Here is a 16224-nt window from a genome sequence, read left to right as displayed (position 1 = left end):
CAAAAATCTCAGTTGCATAATCAGAGCAATTTCGAACGAAGTCATAAACCGCCACGAGAATTTAAAATAGGGAATTTGGTGGTAATAAAAAATGTGGATACTACTGTGGGTCAAAATAAGAAACTAATCCCTAGGTATAAAGGTCCATATGTAGTGCATAAGCAGTTGGGTTGTGACCGATATGTAGTTAAAGATATTGAAAATTGTCAAGTTACTCAAATACCATACAATAATGTAATTGATTCAAGTCGCATGAAGAAGTGGTTAGAGCCTGGTCAAGGTGTTGATTTGGAAGGCAACATTGATAGTCCTGATGACTCTATTTCAAATGATTATTGTACAGATTATGAGTATTTAGAAGAAGAAATTGTAAGTGATTGTACTGATTATGAATATTTGGATGAAATTAAGGATTGTATGGATCAATCGAGGTCGATTGATTGTCAGGTTGACCGAGCTGTAATGGAATAAGTTATCTGAATGTAATTATAGTAATCTGGCAGCACGAAGTGTCGAGCAGGGTTTGGTGACTTCCGGTTCCGAAAAGTATGTAAAAAGAAGAGAAGAAGCCCAGCCAACGCGTTGCTTGCGATATCGAAGTAAAATAAAGGAATCGATCACAAAATATCATAATTGCTTAAAAGTTATGCAGATAGACCAAAGCTAGGGCAGCATTGTAGATAAAACAAGTGTAATAACTTCGCCATAGACGCCAAAATTACAAATAGAATGGATCACCTGATCTTTATTCGACTATCGCTTTCTCATTCTGTATCTCTTCTATCAACCGCTGAAGATGGCTAGCCCTATGCGCCGCCATATTGAACACCCTGTGAAAACGCTGCCAAATGCATCCTGTCAGGCAGTTGACGGAAAAGATATCACACTTGTTTTATCCACAATGCGCGGTCTGCTAGTTTCATCATAAAAAAATTTAAAAATTTTTGAAACTGTTTGAAATATTTTATTTTATTTATTTGTAAATCTTAAAATAAACGTACATAAAATTAGAATATGTATCTAGATTGCTTTGAGAGAAAAATTATTTGACGTATGGGTTAAAATGCAAATTATAAGTACACGAATTGTTTACAATTATACATAAGTAAATACAATCTAATTTGCAAGTATGCGAGTAATTTATAGTTTAATTGAAAATCTAGATTTATTTAAGTATTAATTTTTATTATTTCATATAATTAAACATTTTCAATTGATTTTTTGTTTTGTTTGTATTATAATTTATACACATTCGGAGCTATAATCTGAGTTTTATAAAATTTTATTTCTTTATAGTACAATTTTGCTCCTTTGCTTGTCCATTTAAATAAAAGTAAGTTAGGCTGCATTTATAGCCAAGTCACTTGTAAAGAAAAATTAATTAAATTTCATTTTATAAAGGCTAACTTTAAGTGTTCGTTTTCTTTCTAAGTACTTCAGTTGTTCAAGTCGTTGTCACATTTGCTTAGGACACCAAATGGGCATTTCAAGGCTTTTTGTTTTAATTAGTGAACCTTCTGCGCATGCGCATTCAATAGATTTACTTAAAGATATTTTTTTGTTATGATAAGGACTAACAAACATAAAAACGTATTTTTAAATCACATATTATACAATTAAGTGGTTTTCGTTGTTCTAATTTTAAATTGAAGTTGTAGTTTCTTTTTTAATATTAACTGCAATGAGACAAAATTTCATAACAAATTTCCAATGCATTTCTAACTAAATTTAATTATTTTTTTATATTTACTTACTTTTTTTTGTTTAATGCCTAACACCTAAGCTTTTTAATATTTTTTAGATCACTAGCAGCTACAATTTAATCATCAATCTGTATACATAGATATTATTTAAAGCGTAGCACCCTGTATGTGGCGTACTTAAATTTATACACGAGTTTAAATTTACATTTTGAAATATCCAACGAAAGACACCCTCTTAAGTAATTTCTCTTACTAAATAACCAAAAGACTTTGCTCAAAGCCGGCTCAGCTCAATTGCGCTCATCGCTTTTTTGTCCCCTTTTTTATATGTGCTTTGATTCTCACACTAAGCTTTCAACTTTTTGGCGTTGAAGGCTTGGAAAATCTGCTTATTTAGCTGACTTCATATTTATATTTCATATACACACAAATCTACTTATATATGTACGTACATATGTAGATTAAATTATTAAAGACCTGAGCTTAACTTACGCTACTTTACTTAAAATTTTTAACAATCGCTTTGTATGAGCGCTTCGCTCAGCGCATTCAGTTGTTCCTCACCACATTTAATCTTGTCCGCAATGTCACGCGTGTCGGCTATTAGTTTTGCTTTCATATTGATGAAATAATCAAAATCGGCATATTCATCAGCGCTGAGATTTTTTTCGACGATCCCAATAACACTGCTGCCACGTCGTTCAATATCCTCCTTAAGACGTTTCGCTTCGGCTAACTGATCGAGCAGACGGTCGCGCTTCAATTCGAGCGATTTCTACAAGAGAAATATACATTTTGTTATTAAAGAAATATGTTAAGGAGATAAAAAAAGTAAAGATGAGTTTAGAAAAGGGATTCACTGATCTTTGAGATTTCAGAGACTATATAAAATGTACTTCTCGCGGTGTGGGAGCAGTACACGCCCGTGAGATGTGCTATACGTGGTGAACAGTTTTACAACCCCCGAATCTGCAAAGAAAAGTGTACGAGAAACTAGTTATCGGGGGTGGTAACCAGTGAACTCCGTCTTATTAGGAGCTAAAGCTGAGACTCCGGTTGCGCCCAAGAAAATGAATAAAACGACGAAGCAGTATCCGACTGTTGATGTCACGCATCGTAGCGATTCCTATGGGCAAATATGTATCGAAAGGTAGGAAGGTCGTGTTAAAACGGAACTATTGAGGGTGTCATTATCAATTTGATACAAAACAAACCATATAAACAGGTACCATCCTCCGATTCAGGATACATTAACGCGACCTTAAAGTGCCTATAGACAACAAGACAAGCAATAAGCGCACGGTGAGATAGTGGATATTGCGTTGATCCTCAATATAGCAAAGTCCAAAGTTTAGATCAAATATGTGCTGCAGTCAGAAAAGGCGCCGTAGCGACACGGAATTCGCATATCTTGGCACAAGAAAGCGCAAACTCACGGTGAAGGTGGGTAGAGCGCAGATGTTCACGATACCGGGTATGGATCATATGTGTGTTGTAGTCGCAGGATGAGCTGATCAAGCGTAATAAGCTGAGTATATCGACACGCTTTTGGATGCGTAGAACAAACCAATCTCTAGTGCGCGACTTCCACAGGAAAGTCCTTTAACTAAGTTAAAAGAGAGAAAACCTGACTCTTTTAGGACTCGTTCGAGGGGTATGGCTCTCAACTGAAAGACAGGTTTCTGGGTTCAGCTTGAGCAGATCGGAAGCAGAAGCAAAGGGTTGATTACGTTCTGTATTCGTGCCCTGAGCTCACAAAGTTAAGCCTGCGACTACTAGAGGCGGCAGAGTTATTAGATCTTCGATGTGTAGAATATGTTGTACAAAAGTTTGCATGAGTTTACGTTCTAGGAAGTTATTTTTCAAATTCTTCTCGAGTTATCGGTTGGGTTCCAAAATTCTTCTCATGTCACTCGATTACTTAATTACCACTTAATCGCCATAATAATATTGCTCCGAAAAATGACGGAACAGCCATCGAACTCTTACACAAAACATTATGGAATAAGGAAAAATTTACGATACTTTTGGCTAATTTATAAGAAATGCAATACGGAATTCCATTCTGATATGTAGCGTGTCCTAAACTTGCTGTATACTAGCGGCCTCTAGTGTCCTCTCTGTGAAAAAGAAGAGTAATATCGGTGGATATGACTATCCTTGGTTTCCTGACTTCAGTAGACCGCCATTCTTGCCTATTATCATGTTAAGGGTAGTTGATAAGGAAATCTTACACAGTGGGCGTGAGTTCCGCAATCTGCTATAATGGACTCAGCAGTCTTCTCAATGGATATGATTAAAGGAAAGCGAAAGTTAGGATTTGTGGCCAGTCAATACAGCTGTCAAGCACTGCTGTGACAATGAAAATGCCTGTCAAACTGCTGCATCTCAAGATAACCCTAACAGGTAGCATAGTCGGTTACAAAAGAACGAATCATCCATTTGTCAAATATCACGCATTAAATGTACGCATTGAAGACACCGAGTATCGCAATATTAAAAGCAGCGTATTCGGTTGGCACAGTATTAGGAGATCCATTTGAAGGTATAAAATATCCTTAAGGTTGAAAATTTGAAGCGATACTTGGCCTTATCCTCAATATTATTCACAAACTATAGGAAACAAAAAAATCGAATGATCCGTCAATACTTACCTTCTCGGGGCCGTTCTCATCAGATACAGTAGTCAGGCTATTCTCAATGCGGGCCAAACGTTCGGATAGCGAAAGCAACAAACTTGTAATTTGACCAACATCGTCAATATATGTGCGACATTTAGTCGCTTCAATTGGGCGTACTTTGTCCGTTAGCTTATTGACTAAACTATTGCCTAACTCATCGTTAAGATCAGCTTCCTCTTTGAGCGCCACTTGCTCCTCATTAAGTATATCTATCTTACGATAAAGTTGCTTGATGAGTTCATCCTAAAGCAAAAGAAAAGGAAAGAAATTTCAAAGTTACTATTTGTATCAAAAAGACCTTAAAAGCCAGCCTACTAGAACTCACCACTTTTTTCTTCAATAAATCACTTGACTCTGACTCGCTTTCACCATTTGTGAGCAAAACTTCGACCTCAGCGTACTGCAACTCAACCAAAACTTTCTCTTGTGTATCGACGCGTCCTTTCATGCGTAACAGCGTCGAAGTGCCGACATCACGTTTGGCGGGCCGTAATGGCACATTTGGGTTGTATAAATTATTAACATAATCTATAGGTGACTTAAGTGTTGGAGGCGCTAAAATTTGCACCAATTTTTCATTGGACGCTAATAGTGTAGCCAGCTCCAGCGACATTTCTTCACAATCAATTTCGATGGGATGCCGTTGACGTGGTTGCAATGTAATGCGCTGTTGTTGCGCCTCCTCCTTGCCATGCGGCTGCTCCGTTAGACGTGTATGATCTTCGCCATCATTTGAAGACGATACAAGATCATCACCTGTTTGCGAGGCAGTCTCTGTGGTAGAGGGATTTACGCGTAATACGATTTCGCTGCGTTGCATAAGTTTTAAGCCATCAGTGCTGGGATTTAATTGCGTAATTTTAGCTGCAGCAAGATCGTCAGTTGTGGTATTCGTGTTGGACGTAGTTGTGACGGGTTGAGATAGTGCAACGCTAGTAACTGATGTGTCAGGAGTTGGCAGAAACTTGTCTTCCGTTGTATCACCATCGGCGGCGGTCGTATGTGTGGCCGTTGAGTTTTGCTCATTCAATTCGGCTTTGTCACTAAAATCACTAGTTTGTTTTAAGGAACTATCATCCGATTGTGCGTGTGGGTTTTGTGTTACTGCTGCTACCGCGCTAACTGTAGGCGCTGTTGTAGTTGTAGCGGGCATTGGATTCAGCGCCGTTTTGGAGCCATATATGCTGCCAATTAAACTACTCTCAGACAAATGCGCCGACATTAATTTCGATTGTAATTGCGTTATCTTTTCGATATTCTCACGCAGCGAGTCCTTACGTATTACAGATTTCGTAGGCGTAATCGGCGATGTTGCAAGTGTAGCCGAAACCAATTCAGCACGAAAAATGCGTCCTTCACTGCCAGTAGTACTGCCGCTACCGCTGTTGCTAGAACTGCCGAGGCTAGAGAGTGACTTCATGGCATGCATATGCTGTTGATGCTTCTGATGCCTGCTCGGGCTACTCAAACTGCTTTCCGATTGCGCAGGCGATAACACATTGACGCTCTCGTTAAGCAATGCAGCTGTAGTTTCCTCAAGCGTCGGTTCGAGTTGGTGCGTGCGCTTCAAATCCATTGTTGATTGTGACATAAATTTTGTGGGACTATTATTAGCATGTTGATTAGAAGGATGATAAAGATTGCTGCCGCTGTGAGTTGAGCTATTGTGCATATCATATGACTGAGATCGACTATAGCTAGGTGCTTTACTCGCGCTGTTGTTGTTCTTGTTACCACTCATCATATTACTATTGTAAGCGTTCATAGTTGGCGTTGAATAACGATGTTGTGTAGGTGGATATGCAGGATAAGAATTGGGTGCTGTCACAGGTTGTTGTTGCTGTTGTTGTTGTTGTGCCGGTGCGGACATAGTTGATGCATTCAAGTTGTTGTTGGAACTATAACGCAATGGCGAAGTATTGGCAGATGTAGGTGATGAAGATTGCGTTTGAGTTTGCAATTTCGCACCCAATGGAAGCACATCTGGCAAATTATTGGGTGGTAGTTTGCCACTATGTGGATTAAGTATATCATAGGCAGTGGGTTTCGTGTTGGCCACCAAATCTTCATTGGAGGTGAGCGTAAGTTTATAACTGCCATGATCCGGATCTATGTTATTGAGCTTCTCGAGACTCTGGCGTGGCAAATATGAGGCTTTTGAGTTGCATCTAGAAATGAGAACAACGAAAAATGTGCGGAGATTTAAGAAAATGCTTTTAAAAAATGAAGTAAGTATATATACATATACATATATACATATGTATAAGGCAAACAAATGATTTGTAAGAAGACGCACGAGTATCACCTCATTGATGATGAATTTATAGTTTTCTTCTGTTTATGTATTTGCGGTAGCCAGTGGGCGACAGACGCTAATAATTGGTGTTCACTATTCCACTAATGAATGTCAGCTAAGCTTCACTCATGCGATGAAACGCGCCGAAAAAATGTTGTCGGCTATTGGTAGGCACATAAAGGGTGACTCAGAAAAATTTATAGGCTTAAGTGGTATTTAGAAAAAGTGCGCACCAAACCTCTAAAAGCTTATGATCTATATTCAAAATTATTTTTTTAAGTCTGTCTTTATGTAAATGGACCATATTTTCTTCAAATAAAGATGTAAACTACCTTTAGAGAATTTTGATTTTGCAATAGATTGATAGGAAAGTCCGTCAATATCATCTTTTTGGGTAAAGAAAACACTTTGATATTTTTTGTTTATTCATATAAAAGTAGCCTTGTCTTATGGCTTACAAATATTTTGGAGTAAGCTCTCGCTACCCCTAGCGGCAGCTTTTTCATAGATCTCCTTTTTTTAAACGGTTTTATTTAGGTCGAATTTTGTAATTAAAATTTAGGTAACTTCCCGATAGGGTACAAGCTTGAAACTTGGAATATAGTTCAGAACCCGATGACAATCCAATAATAAGAAAAAAATCGCCGCTAGGTGGCTCAAGGATCGAGATATTCACAAAAATCGTACTTGTGGTCCGATTTGGCTCATATTTGGAAATCATATTTGACATACAGAAATAGAAACCGCTTTAGTAAAAAAAATGCACGCTAGGTGTCGCAAAAATTGAGATATTAAAAAAACTCGTACTTGTCTGTCCGATTTGGCTCTAGAAAATAATTAGGTAGGTCCTAGATACTAGTCGTCACACTCCTCATCAATCTAGGGCTTTGATCAGACAATTAAATAAAAGCGTTGGGCGCGTAAAATTTCTGACAATGTGAGGCGTAGAATAACCTGATTAAGGTTCAGTTGGTCTTACTTATGACTATCAATATAAATTTGATGCGTTCAACGCTTTTATTTAATTGTCTGATCAACGCCCTAGATTGATGAGGAGTGTGATGACTAGTACCTAGGATCTACCTAATTATTTTCTATCTCTTAGTATTATTACTACTTAATGTAAGTATTTTTTTCAATAAAACCGTTTAACTTAAACAAATTTTTTAAAATTATTTTATTAAATGATGCGTATAATTACGGTTCACCCTGAAGATTCTCGCCAATAAGTTGAAAGCGATATTGCAATGGTGGCGGGTTATGAGCTATGATCCTAGTCGAAAATATCTGGTTTAGTGGTAAATTGCTTAAAAAAATACCTCTATGTTTCCGATGAGCGACATCTAGCGGATTTAAAAATCACCTTCCAGATTTCCGCGTCACCTAGCGAAATCGTCCACACAACGTAGAACAAAACAACAAATTTTTTCAGCCTCATTCCATCAATCGGTAATACAAATATATTACGTTTAGATTTTGGTTCCGATTGCAGACGGTTAAGGGGCCTTGAACAGGGGTCAAAGCTCAGTTTTCTCTACGGATTCTAATACTATTTTCTGATTTCTAATACTATTGTTGGCAATATTATTTAATTTTGGCCATGTTGCACAGAGATCTAAGATCAGATTACCAAGGATCCAATCTCAGATTACCTTAACCGTATCCAATCGAAATCGCATTAATATTAAATTGTTATCCGGCTCTTAACTGTAGTCCATGCTGCAATACTCTAGCTTAGTGGGAAGTTATTTTGCATGCATTTGAAAATAACTCGATTCATGCACCATCTATCGGATTACTTTAAGTTTATATTACAATATCCATTTCCAGGACATTTTCTAATATTCAAGTATTTTGTTTAACGTAAAGTTACTTAAAAACTGATTGAAATTTGGTACTGGAAATAGACGGAAAAGCATGCAATCCTCGGTGAAGATAGTTTGGTTAGAAGCGGCTAAGCTGTGGCTACTTCGAAAATCGTTGGGTAGAAATGATTTAGTTACGAGCAAGATCATTATCCGCCCTGGATAAATCCTCCAGAGATTCTAGTCAGCAGAAATCGAAACATTATTGGGGTGTTCTGGCCAAATATAAACAGTCAAGTATGAAGTGCCTCGATGATTTGATCCTTTGTCGCCCATGCATCTGCATCAAGAGGGGTTTTTAGCATATTAAGATGCATTGCATGAACGCCCATTGGATAGTGATCTGGGATCTCAATCAATATTGGTAGCTAAGCTTTGTTGTAGCTCTTAATTTCGGCATACCTTCTTTTATCCACTTCCGGCCAAACTGATCTCATTACAATTTAAAAGGTCTATCTGGCGAGTTTTTGTTCAGCTAACCTGAGTCCCATAAATACGGTTCAGTTGTAGCAATGCGGGCTAGGAGCCTGCATAATTGCTTTGGCCGGTGACCAAGATTAGCCTAATATTAAAATAGTTCAATTCAATCGCTAGAGATCAGGCACATTGAGATCATTATCGATCGGTTCAAAGTTGAACCCTGTGCTTCTACTAGCGGCTTGGCTATTCGAGTAGATGTAAAAATTCCTAGCCGTAGTAGTACTGGATATCATCCAAATCTACCTTTCCTTAATCGCGCAAACTGCAACTTGCGGCTTACCTCGAGCTCCAAACAGAAATATGCGAAAAAGCTTTGCCACTGGGGGTCTGCTGATGCATAGTATAGATCGAGTGTCTTTCGAAACTTGAATACAAGACAATAGCGCTTATCAAATAAATAGAAATTGAAATTTGTGTGTGTATCCTTTGAGCATCCAAAGCACTCCACCGATCTTCACCAAATTTTAATAGTCGGTTTTCGCGGTCATCGGGCTATAATTTTTTTTTGGAAATGTGGGCGACAATTTTAATTAGATCATGCCAACAATTTTATCCTGTTTGGTTTAAACTATTGATATTTGGGTATACGTACCCTAAAAATTAATCTGTATGGACTCCCCAATTATTTAAAGCAGCGGATACCTGCTATAAGGCATAGAGATTCCATACAAGAGAAAATTATTTACTTCGGAGGAGATTATGGCCGAACTTCTCTTCCAATTTGCCTCGGGCTCCTTTTAGTTTTCCTGCAAGTTGGCAGAACGGGACCTACATGTTTTATACCGGCAAGGTAGGTAGGTGCATTTTCAGTCAGAAGATTTTCATGGCAGAAATATAGTCGGAGTGTTTGCCAATACACTGCAGAGTGGCGACCCCGGTTAGAAAAATTGAAAAAAACTGTTTTCTAAATTTTGGATGTTGCTTTGTTGGAGACCTGAGCACAGGACCTTCAGTGCGGTAGGCAGGGCACGCTACCAACACATCTTTTTCTCAAGAACCCTGTATACCCATTCGTTTACTTGGCATCTTGGTACATAGGCACATTTATAAATTGCTTGTATTCACACGCTCCCGAACCCGATGGCCATGTGTAGGCAGTTTTGTGATGCGTGTCTAGTATTTGTTGGCCGTATTTGGCTGAATGTTGTTAAGTCAATTGGTCAAAAATCTGCAATTTAGTACGTAACGCAACTAACTGATGCACATATGTACATACATATGTATATACTTAGATGTATGCCACGAAACAAGGAAGCCCTGCATCACAACGCATTAGACAATCGATTTGTGAGTTTAGTTGCAAGAAATTTTGTACGTATAAAAACGAAAAAAAATTATAAATACTATGCACGCAATGTTCGTTAATTTTGGTATTTTTGGCGCATTTGGATTTGCAAAAGGAGCATAAACATTTTTTTAATTAAATGTAATCACAAATAAAGACAGCCACTGTCATTTATACCTAAAATAATGATGCTATCCTGTTTGACAGTTAACAACGGTTAATTATAATTTATTAGCTTAGAAAGGTTTAAGTGAGTTATATGGCAATTAGTATCTGGTATTGTTGACACTCAGGCTTTTTAACCAATTTTTTTTACATATACTTGTTTTGATCATGGAATGGAAGATTTCTAAATAGCGTTACCTACAGTTTTGGTGTCGTTCTTCGGGTTTGCAATACACATATGGAACGTAAAAAGAAATTATTTATTTTGATATGTATGAAAACATTTAGTAAACTAACAAGTAAGGAAGGCTAAGTTGGGGTGTAACCGAACATTACATACTCAGCTGCCAAATTACAACTTGCAAAACTTTTAAATTAACTTCTTTTAAAAGTGGGCGTCATAGGGTCAACCCACCTACCAAGTTTCATCGCTTTATCCGTCTCTGGTAATGAATTATCGCACTTTATCGGTTTTCCGAAATTTTCGATATCGAAAAAGTGGGCGTGGTTATAGTCCGATTTCGTTCATTTTAAATAGCGATCTGAGATGAGTGCCCAGGAACTTACATACCAAATGTCATTAGGATACCTCAACATTTACTCAAGTTATCGTGTTTACGGATAGACGGACGGACGGACGGACATAGCTAAATGTGCTATATTCACTGTACTTTATCGCTGCGTTGCTTTCGTGTTTAGTTGTGTGCGTTTAAATACCATCGCTTTGTTTATTGGCATGGTTTTCTGTCAAACTTCTTCAGCACCTTTGCAGGTAGAAGCAAGAGAGGATATTTAGGCAGTGAGTCCATCATAGAATCCATGCCTTGGTGTAAATGGGAGATCAGCTCTCTGCAGAACACCTCTTGTCGTGTGCTTGTACTTTGCCAACTGCCATCAGAAGTCACGTTGTTGTGACACATCTGTCTGATGTAGCGATGTGCGTGGAGGAGCTCCCTTTCTAAAGATCTTCACCTTGAGCTGGACATATATCTATAGATAATGCTGCGATCTAATAACGCAACGGTAATGGCCGACCTTGCAACCTCAGTCATCCTTTTGAAGCAAGTCAGAGGCACTGCGAATGTTCCCTTTGGAGTCGGTTAGTAAGAAGGCATCTCTTCATAAACTCCCTTAATTGTTGCGGCCACTTTCTCTTCCTCTTTCCTAATAGATAAGCTTAACCTTGTAAATACCTTACAAATTACTTTAAATTCCCATATGCTGCTGAAAAATGATGAAGACTGCTCGGTTCTGCTATGTGACTCTCTTCACGTAACCTTTTCCCATTCTTTTTTGTTTGCGCTTGCTGGCGACTTTTGCACCGAGCTCAGTCACGTCTTCCGTTGTTGTTGTTGCTGTAGCGAAAAGGATACTCCCCGAAGGCCTTGGGGAGTGTAATCGATGTTGATGGATCTTTGCCGGATGCAGATCCGGTACGTTCCGGTAACAATCACCATTAAGACACCAGCCCGACCATCTCGGGAACGATTTAGTATGACCACATGAAACCTTCAAGGTCATACCGCCCTCCCACCCCTAGATCCATGAAGAACTTTGGGTCGCCAGAGCCTCGGCTGTTAAAGTAACAGGATTCGCCACGCGTAGGTGAGGTTCACAATTGGGTTGGAGAAGCTATATTTTGCGCTAGCAACACCTTGAAAGGGTTGCGCTACACAAGCCCTTGAATCAATTTGGTATTTTAGTCGCCTCTTACGATAGGCATACTAAGCCACCTGACCCGCTCCCGTCTTCGCCGCCTTCCAATTTACTCTCCCTTGGTTGTTTTATTGATTTTTTTCTTGGTTGCACACAATCACCTGCCTTCCAGGGGGCACATAGACCAACATTCGGTCAGTACAGCAGCTGTTTTTGTTAAGGTACTGTCAACTGTATCGCCTCACATCGCCTATAGCATGAAATTGTATGGGTATCAATTACAGGCAGCTTCATGAAGTGACACACTGGCTTCAAGATTCCTTGTTGATGATTTCGTAGGAAATGTAAATAACAAATATCCATTGTCTCAAACAATCTGTCATCGACAAGCCAAAAGCCAACTTTGCAATTATTTTTTACCGCCTTCGGTAATTAAATTAAAGTCATCGTGCAATAATTCACAAAACAAATTGCAGCGTCGTAGCAAGATTTAACAGCTGATGAGCGGATTTCTTGCGACTGCGCAGATCAAGTTTGCAGCTTTGTTAATCGTTGACACGAGATGGCCCGTAGCTGGTGGATTGCAGCTGGTTGCATTGTTGGTATTAACATTTAATAATTTTGGCCTTTTTTTTGTAGAATTTCGCGGTGAGCGGATGCTCGGAGTGGGAAGTTGGGAAGCATTCACGTGACAAATATGCGAAAAATGTCGTTTCATTCAAGTAGTTATACAACGGAAGCATTTTACGGCAATTATTAAAGAAAAATTTGGAAAATTAAATTAACTTAAAAAAAAACTCACTATGCGATACCGCGATAAAGCTGAATGATAAAATTGCGAATTTCTTGCTTTGATGTCCGCCGTGATGGGTGGAGAGGATTTAGATTGTCTTCCAGTCATATTTGCATTGGAGAATATGAAAAAGATTGTTTTCTATGTGAGGTCTCCAACTTATCTGAACCCGTATTCCATTATTTATAATATAAAGCTGGAAAATTGCAAAGAATTTTCTGTATGACCTATCATCCTTCTTCAAACCAAATCGTCAATGCGGATTTGCTAACGAACTTCCCGCAACATTCCACTTCATAAGGGCACATGAATCGCCTCCCATGGTTACCCTAGCTGCATCAAAGACTACCTGCTGTATATTGCGACAAAAATCGACCTTCCCGCGAATAAAGCCAGTGTGCTCGGAATAACATTTATTGTGCCCCAAGAAATAGGAATAGTGCCAATTATCGACTCAGAACTGCCATCCGACCCTAATAACAGGGCTTATGAAAAATTTCATGGCTCTCAATTCATTGATCGTAATACGGTAAGTGGCTCTCACAATCCACCCTCGACGCTGTACAAATGTTGGAGGCTTCATGACTAAAGACTTCATAGTTTATATATAGAGGCAAACGGTTTTATTAATTATCACTCCATCAGAGTCATTCCCTGGCTTAGGGAAGAAATCGAGAAGCACCTGTATCTGTTCAGATTTAATTCACAATTGCCTGCGAGATGTTTCTCAATGTACTATTTTTACTGGCTACAAGTTAAGAGGTGCAGAATAATGTGACGACAACATATATGACGTTTCGTGCGACGATACGCTTGGTTCGGTTAGTCGTTCGTTCGAAAAACATGCGCCCAGAGTTTTCTAGGTAAGTAAAAAATTTGGAGAGAAATGTGATCAGGAACAGACTAACACGAAATAGATTCCTGTCCGAAGAGTGCCTCGTCTGTGATTCTATTCAAATTATAGGTTTCCTCAAAGTCAAGCAAAGTCCTGGACCCTCAATGCAATTATAGTTGTGCCATCAAACATTCATTTGTCACTACTGAGGTAAGAAGGGTGACAGCGGTTATGCTGATGAGCCCTATGGAAATATACATCAAATCCAACGCGTAATGATAACTCTCTTTACTATGTGTAGCATAAAGAATTCTCCGCTCAGCTTGTCCAACTAAATTTTACTCATTTGTCTCACTACCTCGAATACTGCTTCCTTCGAACGGATGCTTCAATCTTGTGTTGCAATGTCAATGCCCAGTGTGAAGTTTGAGCCAGCGTCAAGGTCCGTTCAGTCGAATTTTTGTGTTTTCCTGCCACGTGGTAACTTTGATCAAGGCTAGACAGTAGTGATGGGATCACTCGAAAGATTTTATTAAATTTTCTACCCGCATAGCATAAAATACTGAGAAAAGATGAATATATACTGGCGCTGATCGGTCTCAGATCGCGAGAACGTGGTAACTTTTTTACTTCATTGCGAGAATCGGAGAATAGCAGTTTCTGTGAAGTTAAGAGCTTTAAGTTAAAACGGTGAGCAAACCCTAACAAGAATTGCGAAAGTTGTGCAGCACCAGGCTTTTCCACGCATTTCATTTCATAATTCTGTCAAACATATGATGTTCTGCCTACTATTGCTTGTTTTATTTTTATCATGCATCTGAAGCGGATAAATGCATCTGTTTGCTAAAGCAGCCCACGGAGCATTGTCGCCGATATGTCGCCACTTGATCGCTTCATGTCATAATAACGACAGCCAGCCCACAAAGTACCTACAGCGCATAGAGCATAAAAGCTTACTGATCGTGTCAGTGAAATGTCACATTTAAGGTCACAAAAGGGGTCAACATTGCCATTAACAAACATGCAGCGATCACGATTCATTTTGGTTTACGGATTTCGTAAACAGGCGTGTTGCCAAAGCGCCATTGGCAGGAGTGTTGTCGTCGCCAACGTTTTGATTTTGTTTTACTGTAGTTACTAAACCTTTTTTTTTCCCTAAGTAAATAGCAGTATGCAAATTTTTCGTTACGCTCTTGTTTCGTCATCGTTCGAATTTTTTTTTGGTAGGGCTTTAAGAGCTTTTTTTTCTCTTTTTATAGTACAGCGCGTCACAGCAACATATTGCAGGAATTATTGCTTCTAGCGCAACAATTTAAGCAAAACAAATTTTGGTTTTATACAATGACGTGGAGTTTCGATTATGTTACGTGCCTCTTATTCTTTTTATTTTGGTTTCTTGTGGCTGCGTTGCCTTGTTCGGAGTGGATTGCTTGCGGCCAGCTGCAGCACCAACTCTAACCGCTCCTCGTCATTAATGACACATTGTGAACATGACTTCCTGAACCGCCGCCATTGACGCCATGTGGAAGCAGAAAATCGCCTATATTGATGGGGAAATGCTTGCCGGGAGAGTAGGTATGTGTATACAGTGGTTCAGAAACAAAATCATGTAGTTGCATTTTAAACATCTGTATGATTTTTCCCAAACATTTTGTTTCTAAACTTTATTAAAAGCACTTTCAAAACAGGGATCGTACTATAACAACTATAAAAATTATTGTTTAATTTTTTGCTCAGAAAATAATTATTTTTCGTTTTTTTTCGCTTGGGCAATTACAGTTCCTTTGGAGTTTTTATATTTCCGTCACTAAATAGCAATTATTTTTTTAGTTTTTTTATTATGCTGAAAAATAACAGTAATTTTTGAATCTTTTTTTTTATCGCTCAGAAAATAATGATTATTTTTGAGCTTTCTATTTATGTCAAAAATTGTTTTTATTTTATTTCACCTAGAAAACATGGTTTTTTTTAGTTTTTTATTTTGCTCTAAAAATAATAGTTATTTTTAAAGTTTTTTAATTTCTCTCGGAAAAAGTTATATTTTGAGTTTTTTATGTGTCACAAAAAATAGTTATTTTATGAGTTTATTGATTACCTCGCTCGCAAAATAACACTTATTTTGAGTTTGGCAATTCGTTCGAAAAATAATAGTTATTTATAAAGTTTTTAAAATTCTCTCGGAAAAAATAGTTATTTTCGAGCATTTTATTTCGCTTGAAGAATGAGGTTTTTTTTTGAGTTTTTTATTTAGGTCAAAAAATTGTTATTTTATTTCGGTAGAAAAATATTGGTAAGTTTTGGAGTTTTTTATTTTGGTCTGAAAATAAAAGATTTTTTTGAGCATTTTATTTTGCTCGGAAAATAATATTTATTTTTAATGTTTTTAAATTTCTCTCGAAGAAAAAGTTATATTTTCAGTTTTTTATTTCGCTTGAAAAATAACAGTTTTTTTGAGCTTTTTATGT

General features: G+C 38.0%; 1 protein-coding gene across 7 annotated transcripts in view; it reads right to left on the bottom strand.

The window, feature by feature from the left end:
• Positions 1-941: 941 nt before the first annotated feature.
• Shrm (Shroom) overlaps positions 942-16224 on the bottom strand; it is a 631603-nt gene continuing 616320 nt past the window's right edge. For all 7 annotated transcript variants that reach the window (XM_067775904.1, XM_067775905.1, XM_067775909.1 and 4 more), the window contains 3 exons: positions 4710-6552; positions 4358-4627; positions 942-2478 (listed from right to left, as the gene is read on the bottom strand). In XM_067775904.1, the coding sequence (XP_067632005.1) occupies positions 2215-2478; positions 4358-4627; positions 4710-6552 (2377 nt within the window). In that variant the 3' untranslated portion in view covers positions 942-2214. The remainder of the gene's footprint in view (positions 2479-4357; positions 4628-4709; positions 6553-16224) is intronic.

Source organism: Eurosta solidaginis, chromosome 3 (genome assembly GCF_040869045.1).
Source record: "Eurosta solidaginis isolate ZX-2024a chromosome 3, ASM4086904v1, whole genome shotgun sequence".
NCBI classification, from domain to species: domain Eukaryota; kingdom Metazoa; phylum Arthropoda; class Insecta; order Diptera; family Tephritidae; genus Eurosta; species Eurosta solidaginis.
Note: the sequence above shows the minus strand (reverse complement) of the source record. Positions and strands in the feature narration are given on the sequence as shown.